The sequence below is a fragment of the Pecten maximus genome, chromosome 5 (assembly GCF_902652985.1).
Source record: "Pecten maximus chromosome 5, xPecMax1.1, whole genome shotgun sequence".
Classification (NCBI taxonomy): domain Eukaryota; kingdom Metazoa; phylum Mollusca; class Bivalvia; order Pectinida; family Pectinidae; genus Pecten; species Pecten maximus.
In genome coordinates, this window is record NC_047019.1 from 16,399,901 (window position 1) to 16,414,039 (window position 14,139).

The 14,139-nt window shown below is 35.8% G+C and overlaps 1 protein-coding gene across 3 annotated transcripts in view; it reads right to left on the reverse strand.

The window, feature by feature from the left end:
• Positions 1-14,139, reverse strand: part of LOC117327320 — a 120,453-nt gene that overhangs the window by 53,380 nt on the left and 52,934 nt on the right. For all 3 annotated transcript variants that reach the window (XM_033884247.1, XM_033884249.1, XM_033884248.1), the window contains exons 15-17: positions 9,710-9,829; positions 9,140-9,296; positions 8,717-8,924 (exon numbers count right to left, since the gene is read on the reverse strand). In XM_033884247.1, the coding sequence (XP_033740138.1) occupies positions 8,717-8,924; positions 9,140-9,296; positions 9,710-9,829 (485 nt within the window). The remainder of the gene's footprint in view (positions 1-8,716; positions 8,925-9,139; positions 9,297-9,709; positions 9,830-14,139) is intronic.

Sequence of the window (14,139 nt, forward strand, 5' to 3'; positions counted from 1 at the left end):
GAACCCTCTCATTCACATCAGCCCATGTGTGTTGTGGTCATCTCCTCCCAAAACACACTGACCAGCCCCAATAAAAGACCAGTAGGGATCTAAGGAATGTCAGTAATGCCTTGACAAGGGGCCGATCCCAGGGCTCCCACAGATTAGTGGCCATCCGAATATTTCTCAATGGAACTTTACTCTGAAATCTCTGGCCATTGATTGTGTGTGAAAAGACAGGTCAGCCTGGCCAGAGGTCAGTGTTTAAGGTTTAATTTTTGATGAGATTATTATACATAAGGAGTTACAGTGTGTGTCAAGTACCATGTCATGGTCGTGGGGCAGTACTAGGCAGTCTGATACCCATGGTTAGTGGCCAAGGTCCCTAATTCAGGTTCCTAGTGTGCTGAACTCTGAGCTAAAGGGGCCAGGAGCCAAGTTTGATACCCATGGTTAACTTGCTCTGTCCTATAATTGACTGTACTCATTGTCACAGGTCTATCTCCCTAGCCTAATACCCATATATAATTTGTATCTATAGAACATGACTCTCAATGTACTGATATGACTTGGCATGACCTCTTGCTTGGTATATGTCCCCCTCCCTCCTTAACATGAATGTTTATCTACCTGAATATGCATGATTAGAACAATCTTCAAAATATTTATTTTGAGGCTCAAGTTCACATTTCTGATAATTTAATACAATGCAGAACTTGCAGAATTACTATATATTTCATCTAAGATTCAAAATGAATTTTATACCAGACATTTCTTTTTTTGACTTACAGATATTTTTCTTAAATCTTATACCGAAAATCTGCTTTATGATAAAGTTCCGAACATCTGGGGTCAGAACTTCATTCCTAATTCTGATCAAGATTATACATATTTATTACCTACATTGCACCCCAGATCTACCCTAGAAGCAAGAGACATTGTGCATCTGAGCCCTACCTTTCTAGCCGCACTATCTACCAGGTAGGCCTACTCTTAGCCCGACCTAAGGGCCCCGATCTGATGTACTCATTCTTACCGTGAACTAAGGGCCCCAGCCTTATGTACTCATCCTTAAACTGATACAAACTTTATCCCAGATCTAGAATACCTTGATTATCATCTTTATTCCAATTCATCTTTGTGTATCATAAAATATCTCCTCACATGACCAACATCTCCCATGTTGGGTAATAACCCCTAATGGGGCCATCACATACCCAAGATACTAAAACCCTTTTGAGCCACACATGGTCCTGAACCCTATAACACTCCTATTTCATACACAAGGCAGTCAGTACATGCAGTCTATACATATACCTCCCTATCAATAAAATCTCAAATTTCCCCTCGTTAAGATTTATTGAATCCGCATTACATAGCAAAGAAAAAATGGAGAACTTTTACTGGTGAGAGTGAAAAAGATCTTTAATTTGCTGGTGATAAAATCTTACCCGCAACACGTTTTACTTAACAGGTATAAATGTCTAACACCGATGGTGAAGGTAATCATAGCAAATAGAATCACGGCAATTTTTCACCTGATGTTCTCAAATCTGGAGATAAAATTCCACACATACATGCCTATAGGGACCCGCTAGTGCTGAAGAGGCACACTCTGTACCCAGTCCCTAATGGCTAACATTTCCTGCTCTAATATAAATCATCACATCATCCCGGATGGTCACCCCTTTTTCAGGTGGTCCAGAAGGAAAAATTCTCGCATTGTTTTTGCAAGGGAGACATTGTTGAAATACTGTATATTTTAGGTCAGGGAGTTGTTTATGCATGGATTTTAGATTCCGACATTGAGTTGAACTGTCGAATATCTGTAAAAAATTACAAGGAAAATTAGTTCCATAAGGACAGTGCTTAGAGGTATTTCATGAGGACTACAGGGTCACTGCAGGGTGTTTGAGGATTTAACCACACTATAGTATAGGCCTCGTCATTGTATGTACAGCCCGACGTTTGTCCCTATAGTATGCCCCTTTTGATTTTTTTTATGCATACTTGCAGCATATCAGTGTAAGTTAATGGTTCAGGAAATGACCCTGAATTGTTCATTTCTCTAACGTCAATCCCTTGCCAAATCTTCTGTACAGATATAATTTTTGAGGACCAATACAATTCAAACTATTTTAACATTTGAATAAGATTTTATGCTGAGACCCTTTGAATGTCTTTGGATTATTAATATTAACACTTCAAATTTTGATAAGATTTCCTGTCCCAACTGCAAGTTAAAGCCATGAATATGCTCTATTTTCATATCCAGAATCCTTAAAAGGTAGGAATGCTGCAAGCTGCCTATTAGCCCAAAAAAAAAAAAAAAAAAGGGGCAATAACTCTGTATATGTTGTGAATAAAAGACCTTTTAGTTGGCACTACTCCATGAGAAGGAGTGTTTACTAACCTATATAAACTCCAGTGTCCTCTACTGGTCAGGACTCATTTTAACCCTATATACTGCTCCTTAGTCTAAAAATGCCCAGATCAATTCATCAGTTTTTGAATGGAGTGAACCCTGTGGTCTGGGCCTCTTAATTGGAATCAAATATCGGAAAGAAGTTAATCCATTGCATTAAGACAAATTAAGAGGATTATCCTAATCTGGACACTGATTAGATAACGGACATGCACAACATGTGCATGGTAAATTAATGGAACAGGAAGCCTTAATTTCCTACAGTACCTGTACAGGAACCCGTATTTATACCAGTATTGGGCTAACTGTTTACCGATCTGATTTCAGCTCTATTTTTTTATGCCAAGGTCACCCACTCGTGGCCTGCTACTGACAGTTAGCTGGGAGAATTACAATGAACCTCTTATTGGAATACTTCCCAACTGTTGAAGCATGGCAATGGGAAAAAACCACAAGCTTTAAATATTTGTTTAAATGGTTGTTAATTCACCTATTTTTTTTTAACCGATTTGGTACCTGGCTACCAATATATTTATAAAACGGATAATTGCCTCATCCGCCATTTGTACCTACAGTGTCAGATGGATGTCACGTATGTAGGTTATCTCATTAATGAATCACATATCTGTCCATTTCAATTTTACTTTACAACACTTTACAGTTAGGCTGTGATCAGAAACGGTATAAATATATATATTTACTGAGGCAAATACAATGGAAGAGGAATTTATTGACATTTTCCACATTCTTTTTATTCCTTCATCATCAATATAAATCTACCTTATAAATTGTCTAATGGACTATTTACTTACCTGTACTTCACTGTAAGTAACAGGTAAGTAGACATGTAGACAGTACAGTAAGTAACAGGTTAGTAGACATGTAGACAGTGTACATAGTAGTACAGCTAGATTATCATATAAGATACCTAGGTTATTAAAGCCATGCCAATTCCAGGCTACTAGAATCTTTAGTAGACATTAATAGGTTTCTTGTTGCTCAAGAAACGTCCATTCTTAGCACATATTTCTAACATTAGTTGTTTGAGGACAGGTGATCTAGGAGAGGAAAATCCCTCTTCTGAGCTATCTCTAAAGAAATTTGTCTCTTAGGTCAGGTAAACTTAGAGAACAGGTAGTCTCTCGTGAAAGAAAAACTCTTAGGATGGTTAATCTCTCAGGGAAGGTAATCTCTCAGGGGAGGTAATCTCTCAGGGGAGGTAATCTCTATATCTTAGGACAGGATAACTCAATAAGACACAGATTCTTTGGAGTTGGATAAAATCTCAAGACAGGTAAACATAATCAGATAAATAAATTATCTTAAGATGGGAATTTTTCAGGACAAGCAAATTGTTAGGATGGATAATTTCTCAGGAAAGGTAATCTATCATGACAAGTTAACTTCCAGCATTTCTTTCAGGACAGGTGACCTCTTAGGATGGTTAATTTCTAGGGGAAGGTAATCTGTCAGGACAATCAAACTCTCAGGATTTCTTTTAAGACTTCAGGTAAACTTTTAAGATCGTTAATCTCTAAGGGAAGGTAAGCTCAGTAGGAGAAATACTCTCTGAAGAGAATTTCTGTAAAAGCAGTTAACAAGTATCCGTCTTGTTTGTCCCAGTCTCTCAAGGTAGGTGAAAAATATTGCCAAATCTACCATAAAGAACACTAATATGAATTAGTTGTATATCATCAATACTTGAGGGTGTGGGTAGTAGGTGGGTTCATAAATCACTATAATCACCTTCATACTTCTAAAAGCTATAGAATGATATTCAGGTGAAAACCCATTGTTACACAGGATATTTCTATACATGTTGCATGGAGACAGAGGTATTCTACCAAAATCACACCTATTTACACACCTGTAAATAGAAATCAGACTTAAATTCCTTCAGAGATATGTGCATAAAAACAGAACATTATGTCATTATTGAGATATGAATGACACAAAGATTTGAAGCATACCTGTTTTCACAGGGAAAAGTATTCAAAACACACTCTCCAATACTTCCTTATAGCCCGTTTTGATAGAGAGTAACTGATATAAATGACTAGGGTAAAGGAGAGATAGGTAGTATGCTGAGGTATGTTTGTACAGCCCTCCCCTAACACTCATCTATACAACCCGTCTTTTTCACAACTATCGGAGGATTCAATCAATGATCTAATCTATCCCAAGGACATAAAATGGTGAGAAAACCCCACCAACTATGGAGGTGGAAAAAACGGTGACCTCAACATATCTTGTAGATAATGGGCCACTTTTTTTATAACCGGGAGCTTCGTTCATGTTTGATTCGATTTATATTTGGATTTTGCCACATCACTCATAGAAATAATATCCGAGGCAGATCTAATTGGGTGTTACAATAATTATACTGCTCAAAGTCAACAACAAATGCATGTAAATATCTCTAACTAGGTTAGCTTGACCCAGTTTTAGTATATCATCTGCCCATGTAATTGGAAAAGCCAGAAACTATTTTAAATTAGGATGACTCAAGTAATAAGTTCATGTGATGTAATGCATAATTAGCCCCTATCTTGTCTAAAACATGTCAATCAACTTCACAAAGAAATACCTTAGAACAACAAAGACTTATCATAACAAAATGTCAGTAAATCATTTGTGACCTTGACCTTGTATATAACCGATTTAATTTGACCACCAAAACAAACTACAGAACTAGATGTTAGAATACAGTGACCTTGACCTTGTATAAATAAAAGACTTAGTTTGACCACCAAAATAAACTACATAACTAGATTTTAGAATAATGACCTTGACCTTGAATACCTTTCACAAGACATATTTGTACACAATTTTTTTTAACCCAAAACAGTAAAGTCTTGGAGGTTCACATGACAGCTTGCACGGACTAATTTTAGGATGAATGGACAACCCGATAGACAGAATCATACATTGATTACAATTTTATGATCAAAAGCATCTGTATAATAGATACCTTAATATAACTATCCAGTATCCTGGAAACCTCTGTAAAATGCACATGACATTGAGATCGGATATCCATGCAGTCTACCTGTGAAGTACGTGTGTTCTATATTTATTTTTGTGGTGTTCCCAGAAAGGGGAGTGCTGCCTTTATCCGTGTCAGGTTATATATAAACATTCCTCCCACCTGTTGATAGCAGCATCTCACAATAACGCCTTATCAGCTTAAATGAAAACTGTCAATGGGAGAATTTATCACCAGAGCAAACATTTTTTTTTCTTTTTCACATATAAAACGATAAATGTATCAGACAGGACAAGAGACTAAGAGACTTATTTGACTACAGTTAAATTGATTTAAAAATCTTTTTCCTAGATCGCATGTTAAGTTAATAGAGTAATGGGTTGGGAGTAAATTATGTAATCCATACATCCCTCCTGTGACGTGTCTGCTCTCCCTAAAATGCTTTCATCTCCCAGAAACACTTACTCATTCATAATTTCAAAGGGAAAATTGTGCAGATCTTCTAAATGTCATGGGAATTCTGCCCATGTGCACAATTGCTATGACAACATACTACTTATACCTGTAAATATTTATGAACTTTAATGTATCATCTGTTACTGTGAATGTTTGTGTCTGCAGTTTAAAAGGTACACTTACTTTCATATCCAACACACGCACTGCCAGCAGCTTAGGCATGTGAAGCATGATATGTGTACACCTTATAGCTAAGACCTACACCATCCTAGGGCAAGGAAAGATAACTCTTACACAACACTCAACAAATCACTGATTCTTTATGTCCGTGGATTTTCTTGAATTCACCATGTTATTTACCAATAATAAGGCAACAAGAAAACTTCATTTTAACACACGACGATTTCATAAATAACACTTCAACTATATTATGATAATGCCAAACGTCATCTTTAAAGATGATTAGTGGTGGAGGGGAGATAACCCGTTTAGCATAGATGGATTAGAAACAGAAATTGGTTGTGCCACACATTTTCTACTTTTTAAGAAACTAAAGCCTTTCTCCTTTTTTATTTTAAGATTGAAAGCCACAATTTCTTCACTGCAACAAGGAAAAAAAGCCCCAAAAAACATCAAACACAAACAGAAACAAATAAATAAAACAAAAATATAAAAACTTATTGTTGTGACTGATCACCTAGTCATAACATACAATGATAGTGAACTTCAAAATGAAATGTTATTTGGACCAGACAAGTATATTGACTTATATGTATATCCACCAGCAAAACATTTGACCGGTAATTATCCCAGGAGTGTTAGATCATAAAACATGTAATTATGAGCAAGTTGCTTTGAGTTCAGACTAGCATTTGACCTCTAACCTTTTGTTGTAGCCTTGACATTGTGTTGACATGCAACATGTATATAATAAGTTTTATCAGGTGACAGAAATACATGTGTCACCTGTGTAGCCAACAGTTGTATGATTATGGAGACAGGTGGAATTATTGATTGACACCAGTACTTATTTTCTTGATCTGAAATAATATTTCTACTTAAAGAAAAGTATAAGTAACCTTGCTTGACCCTGAAATAAGAAAAGCAATCACAAGGAAGCACTTTTAGTAAATAAACACTGGTTTGATTGACATGAAAGTGCTTGTTTTATAACACTTTACTGGAATCAATTTTCTTCTTATAGTGACCTTATCCCTTACACTTGAAAAACAATTCACAGCTGACATTTCAGCGAGAAAATGTTTAAGAAGTTCAAATTTTCAGGAACTCAAATTATCACTTAGAAACAAACAGCCACCTAATGACCCATCGTCAAATACCCACCATTGATTGCACCACGCTACACTTATCACCCTTGGGTCAACTCAGTGAAAAAACATTGTTTCAACAGAGGCTACTTGATTGGCTCCATGACATTTCCTATCAAAATTTCGGCCAATCAGATTGAAGGTAACATACGCTTTATAGAAACTGTATATCAACAACAGTAGCGGTGAGTGATCTTGAAATCTTGTTTCAGAAATTTAATATCAACAGGTTTCAACCATTTCAGCAGAATATTATTGAAACACTTTTGTCTGTCAGAGATGTCTCCCTATCAGTAAAAACAGGCCTAGGTGATGGAAAAGCCAGTTACCAGGAATTTCAGACTATTTGAACACTGCTAAGTTGGTGTTCAATTTCGATACTCTGCTTAGCTTATTGATGCACAAAATACATGCAACTACATGTTACACCCCTGCAATGTTCCTTACACCCTAAAAACATTGCCATACTAGGTTATACTCGTTTAAAATACTTAAGACCTGTTGACATTCTTGTCCACTGTATTTTTATCACAGAATCTGCACCCCTTCATGGGTGCAGCCATATTGTAACATGTACTTTTTTAATATTCCCTTCTAAAAAGAAAGAGTTCTTATTCTGAAAAGTTTAAGTTGATTTCTTTCTATTTAAACAGTGACATGAAAGACGTAGGTTTTCGAACTCGCAACCCAGAGGTGGAGGGCTAGTGATAAAGTGTTGGGACACTCTATCCCTTCACTGAGTTGACCAATGGGTGATAAGTGTAATGTAGCATAGTGCAATCAAATGAGGGTATCGGACAATGACAATGACCAAATGCTGCAAAAAAACCCTGATCCTTTTGTCATCAGTTGGAACAACCAACTGAAGGCAATACAAGTTGTGAGTTCTGGTTCATGGTGAAGCAGCATAATCTTTTATACACTTTTCTACTGCAATAATGTAACAAACCAAAACTCTTCATGATCTTATTGCAATGTGAAGACAAGGAATGGGACCTTGCTAGAGAGCAAAGACAAGGAATGGGGCATTGATACAGAGCAAAGACAAGGAATGGGGCATTGATACAGAGCAAAGACAAGGAATGGGGCATTGATACAGAGCAAAGACAAGGAATGGGACCTTGCTAGAGAGCAAAGACAAGGAATGGGGCATTGATACAGAGCAAAGACAAGGAATGGGGCATTGATACAGAGCAAAGACAAGGAATGGGGCATTGATACAGAGCAAAGACAAGGAATGGGGCATTGATACAGAGCAAAGACAAGGAATGGGGCATTGATACAGAGCAAAGACAAGGAATGGGACCTTGCTACAGAGCAAAGACAAGGAATGGGACCTTTGGTAGGAAAAAGAATTTTAACCTTTTAATTCATTTGATAGCAGGGTGGATCCTACAGGTGAAGGTAGAGAGTTTATTGGAATCATGAGAATAAAATATTAGAACAAGGTCATCCAGTTGAAACCAAATATCTGGTCTAAAAGTCTAGATTCAGCCATGCGTAAAAAAACAATTCTCAGAGTAAGATATATTAAAGACATACCTGGCATTGAGATGCGTTTCACTGTAATATTGACTGGTTCCCCTCCTTCAGTCACAATCTGTTGACCATCGATAAGGATCTGTGACCCATCAACGGTGAAAGAGGACGAGGGAATCTGTATGGTCGCTTGACTTGTACCTCCACCAGAATTAGCGATGGCCAGGGCCTGTTCGATCATAAACACCTCACATTGTTGTTTCTGGTGTTCCTGCAAGGCAAGACAGTCTGTCATTACAACCAATGTAAAACAGTACCATGATATACAGGAACGTAAGAAGCAACCTGAAGAAGACTTCCTATATGACCTGTTTAAACAGTGCTTAATCGACAAGCACCCAAAAGAAACTTTTTTAGGCTGTGAAGTTTTTGTTAAGATATACCAAATCTTGAAAACATCCATTAGATAACATAATGTATAAATACCCGTAGAAAGCTCTCCGATTTAAAGGCTGATCCACATTTATCACAGACGAGAGTTTTGATGTCAGCATGCTTGCGTTCGATGTGTTTCCTGATGTCAGTGAATGTATACCCGTAGAAGTCACATACCCCACATTTGTAGTCCCTTTGCCCATTATGTCTGCAAAGCAAAAAAAAGCCATCAACCAAAATCTGCCAACTTTGTATTCTATTACATCATACACTGTACATGTAAACAAATCACAAAGTGCATAAATTTTATTTTGACAAAATCCTCTGACTCAATCAATAACAAGTTTATTTGATTACAATCTGTTCGGTAGAAAAGAGTTTTAAGTATCAATACATTTATCCAGGTGTTGTAATAAGGTATATATAGAGAGACATTACTGAACTCTAGCTATATATGAGATACGCGCATCGATCTTGTTGACAAGATGGAGAGTAATACGTTAATTTCTTACAAGTTTTCATTAGATTTGTCATGAGAAATTAAGAAAAGCAAAATTATTGCTGAGGTGACTTTTTACTTTTCCAATTTTATCATTTGACAGTCATCAAAGTAACAGTGACCTTTTGAGGTGCAGTTCTTTGTTCTTCAAGTGTCTGAAAGCCTTGTTACAAACTTCACACAAATGTTTAGGCTCCTCATGGATCAACAGGTGCTTGGAAATGTCAGATCTCTCGCAGCCCCTGCAACCAATTAAAATCAAATAACAAATGACATGAAAGTATCTGACTGACACAGATCATCAAACATATGTGTGTCACAGATTTGCTAAAAATAAGAGTGACACAGATCTGTTAAAACATAAGAGTGACACAGATTTGTTAAGCATAAGAGTGACAAAGATCTGTCAACAGTAGAAATGACAAATCTGTCAAAACATACATTTTGAATCCATCAGAACAAGACAATTCAGCGAATCACAATCCCCCAACTGAATGTAGGTCAAAGGTCAAAATTCAGGTCAGTCTGACCTATTTTTGATGCATGACACACTGCCTCACCTAGGTGGACTAATGCCCTAAGTTTGAAGTTCCAATGATGTGTAGTGTATGTAGGGAATAAAGCCTGAGTACAATTTTTCTTGATATATTAAGATTTTAGGATGCTCTCCCCTTGTGATCATTCAATGTAGGTTAAGGTCTTTCAGACAAGAGAGCTACAAACTGTATTTCAGGACCTGCTTTAACTTAATGAACCTACATTACAAGTTGATGGACATGCAATGACAGTATTGTTAATGGAGATTTGGGTGTTATAAATGTAAAAGGGTAGATGCCAACTTTTCAATAACCAGGTAGTAGATAATTTGAAAACATTCGATTCAACATAACAAAAGTTCTCTAATTTTCCAACAAACTGTTTTTGCCATCAAATCGTTACATGTATAACTGCTAGACAAACTCATTCACTTTCAAAACTGCAAACACTGATGAATATTTTAAGAATACTTTTTTAACATAAGGACTTATTTCCTCTTTTCCTAAATCATAAATCAATGATGAGATATACAAATGTATGATTTATTAGAAATATTAATTTCTGATGCTTGTGAGTACTGATGCTGATTGTGAATACAAGAGATATATTACAATTATTGATTGTTAATGATGATATATGTGTTTGGAAGATATAAAAAATATAAAGAAAAAAAAGAGAAATATTAATGTCATGAAAAAATAGATCACTTGCAAAATGTAATTTTATTATAAGCAATCATATTTTAAGTAAAAGTAAGCTTGCGTGTGATGAAAACAAACATCTTAACGTGTACACAATAATATCGCATGATAAAGCAGATCTATTGTTATAGTTCGGATGTGGTTAGCCGGTCTATAAATATCGGAGACATGTTGACCCATAACCCGGACAGCAGGTTACCCAATGTCTTTGTCCAGAACATATATGACACCCCGTGTAAGAACATATTAGCTGACTTCTGGGGACAAGCTCTTGTGATGACTTAGTAAATCTATATACCTGGTCAGCTCTCACCTTTGAAAATTTCTACACCTGTCTTGTTAGTACTGTAAGCTTTTCGGGTATAAGAGTCAAATTATTGACAAAAATCATTATCGAATCTAAATAAACAATTTCATTAACTCTTGTATTTAAATTGGACTGATGAAGCAAATTAGTGATGATTTCATAACGATATATATCCTAGGCCTGCATTTCTAATGATTCTTCCAAAGCAATTAAAGAAGACAAGTGTAGGGATTGGAATTAAAAGATTAAAACAGCATTTTTATATAGTGCATTTATACTTAATCATATTAACACAAAATTATCTGTCAATGATATTCAAATTTCAATGATGATTTTTTTTCTGTTTGCAAGCTGACAAAGCAGGATTTAAGAGAATTAGGAGAGGCCAGCCTATCCCACTGATGACTTACCTACATCACTGAAAGGCAAAAACACCTTGTATACAGCAAGCAGACCGTTACATTGAACAGTGAACTTTGCTAATCAAGTACCAATTGCCTACCCCCAGTCTATAAACCCTCAACATGACCAATTAGGCTCAGGTTGAATACACAACCTTTTCACAAATTTTTCTTAGGTTTTACACTGATCTGGCGTTAATTGGTCGGACGATGTCATAAAAAAAGTTTGTATCATAGATACTTCCCCTCGGAACAAACCGATCAAATCACAGAAAACCGTGAATTTGTGGACTTTTTCTGAAGATTCTAATCAAGCCAGCACTCTACTTCAATTATGTAATAGAGATAGCTGTACGGGGTTTCCAAGTCATCGTCCATACCACACAGTACTCCTGATAATAATTGTTAAGTTTTTATGTGGATACTTCTAGAACATTTATATTGGCCAATGTAAAATTCACCAGTGTCATATGTAAAGAAAGAATTACAGCCATTTTTGTTATCTCAAAGCCTTTCCAGAGTTTAACAAGTTCAAAGCTGTACTATAACTACGTAATCGGGTGTTAACAGATTTTGCCAGTTGAAATTGTTTGTTACTTTTGAAGTTGCAAATGGATGTTGTTCATGCTGAAATTAGCAGGATCAGCATCAGTCACCGGCACAGCCAACATATTCTTTATTCCTTAATGTTGTTTTTTTTTGAAATCTGAAATAATGCAGAATCGTAAGTGAACTACTGATTGACAAACTTAGTCAGATGTTGGCCAACAGGAGAGGCTAGAAAAGTGTCGGCTGGTGGCTCCGGAAAGAGGACTCCTGCCTGATTCTCTTCCATTTGTCTTAATGGTCAACAGATTCATCCTACAAAGCTGTTCAGAATCCTTATAAAGGATTCAAAGGAATAGTCACATCATAAATGTAATTAAGACATTACATACAGCCTTTTTAAACCCGAGATGTAAAGGCAAGGAAACCATGGAAAATCAAGAACATCAATATCATAATTCTCACCAAAACTAAATCTGGTATGTGAAAATCTGGCAGCCCGACAGGATATTCTTAATTCAACACACATATGTTGTAAAAACAGTAGAGTGTACTAATTTAACCTGACCCTCAGATGGAGACGAAGCTGTTCTCTTTTTGGCAAGTCAATACGACAATTTGTCTACAAATGCTTTTCTTCACACAAATGGTTTTCAATCAATTTAAAATGCAGATAAACTTTTTCAAATGAGAAAATTCCACTCTGAGAAAACTGAATGGGCAATACTGAAATTCAAGTTTAATTCTAGTGAAAGATATTTCTTTCACTCATTTGCTATTCAATCTACATGAAGCTAGAGTATTTTTTATAAGACACATTCCAATTAGCTTAAAACATGAATGGATATTTTCTGGGGGTGAATGATAAAACGTTTTTACTTTATAACCTGATTTAAGATTCTTTAACCAATAAATCAAATGAATTAAGTGTTGAGATTAAGACTTTGTCAAAGTTTCACAGGAAGTCCCTTTTACAGTACAAACCTTCGTCTCTACTGGCAATCAAGCCAATATCCACTACATGTTTTCTCTCATGAAATACTGACGAATCATGAAAGTACATATACAATTATAGCCTTTTGATAAAGTCAATACATGGTTTTATTAACCCGAGAAAAAATACTAACCGAGATTGGTATTTTTTCTCAGGTCGATAAAACAAAATTTATGGACTGAAATCAAAATGCTACAGTTGTTTTATCATAAAACTGTAATTACAATACATTAGTGAATGTAAGCAAATTGGTCACTGAAAGAAACCAATGTTGTGAAAAAATATTCACTAAAAGTATATCTTTTAAACACTTTTTAACAGATTTGAAGGTGAAAGTAGAAATATGTTAAGATCCCTATAATTATCGCTGTGATGATGATAACATACCAACAACGACAATTGATTATTGCCATGTATTCTTAATGTTACATTAGTGCTCTGCAAAAGTCACATTTCATTTGTGATATAATTAGCTGTATATTAAAAGTGAATTCTCTGTATAAAACATCTAGAAATTAATGCTAGATACATTTTTCTGTAATAATTTTTTTTTTATTAAAATCCCATAGTACCTGTACCACATGAAAGAACATATTTTTAGAGTGGATGTGTAAGGTTCATTCCCACAACAAATGGCCACCACTGGTGTGAGAATCACTGAGGCCAAAAGAGTAGATATCTGTTTTCAAGGATGTGTTTTCAATGTGTATAGTTGACCAGCTCTGCTAAGGCTATTACACCGAGTGACCATCCCAGCCCTACAACCTTCAGATTAAATCTTGTCAATGAAGCATCCACTTACACACCTACAATTTCCCACAACCAGCATGAATGAACGAGTAAGGCCAAGAATGTGTAAAGTTTAGTTTCCAGCATAAAAATATATTTTATGTGATCGATTCTGTCATGCAGCAAAATTGATATGATTATAAGACCTTCTATTAGAACAATTTTGAATCCACTGTGGACGCTTCCAACAAAAACATAACAATCGTTATTGTTTCAACTTTTTAAAGTATTTTTTGACCAAGTATCATAATTAATAAAAGTTCTGAATAAAGATTAG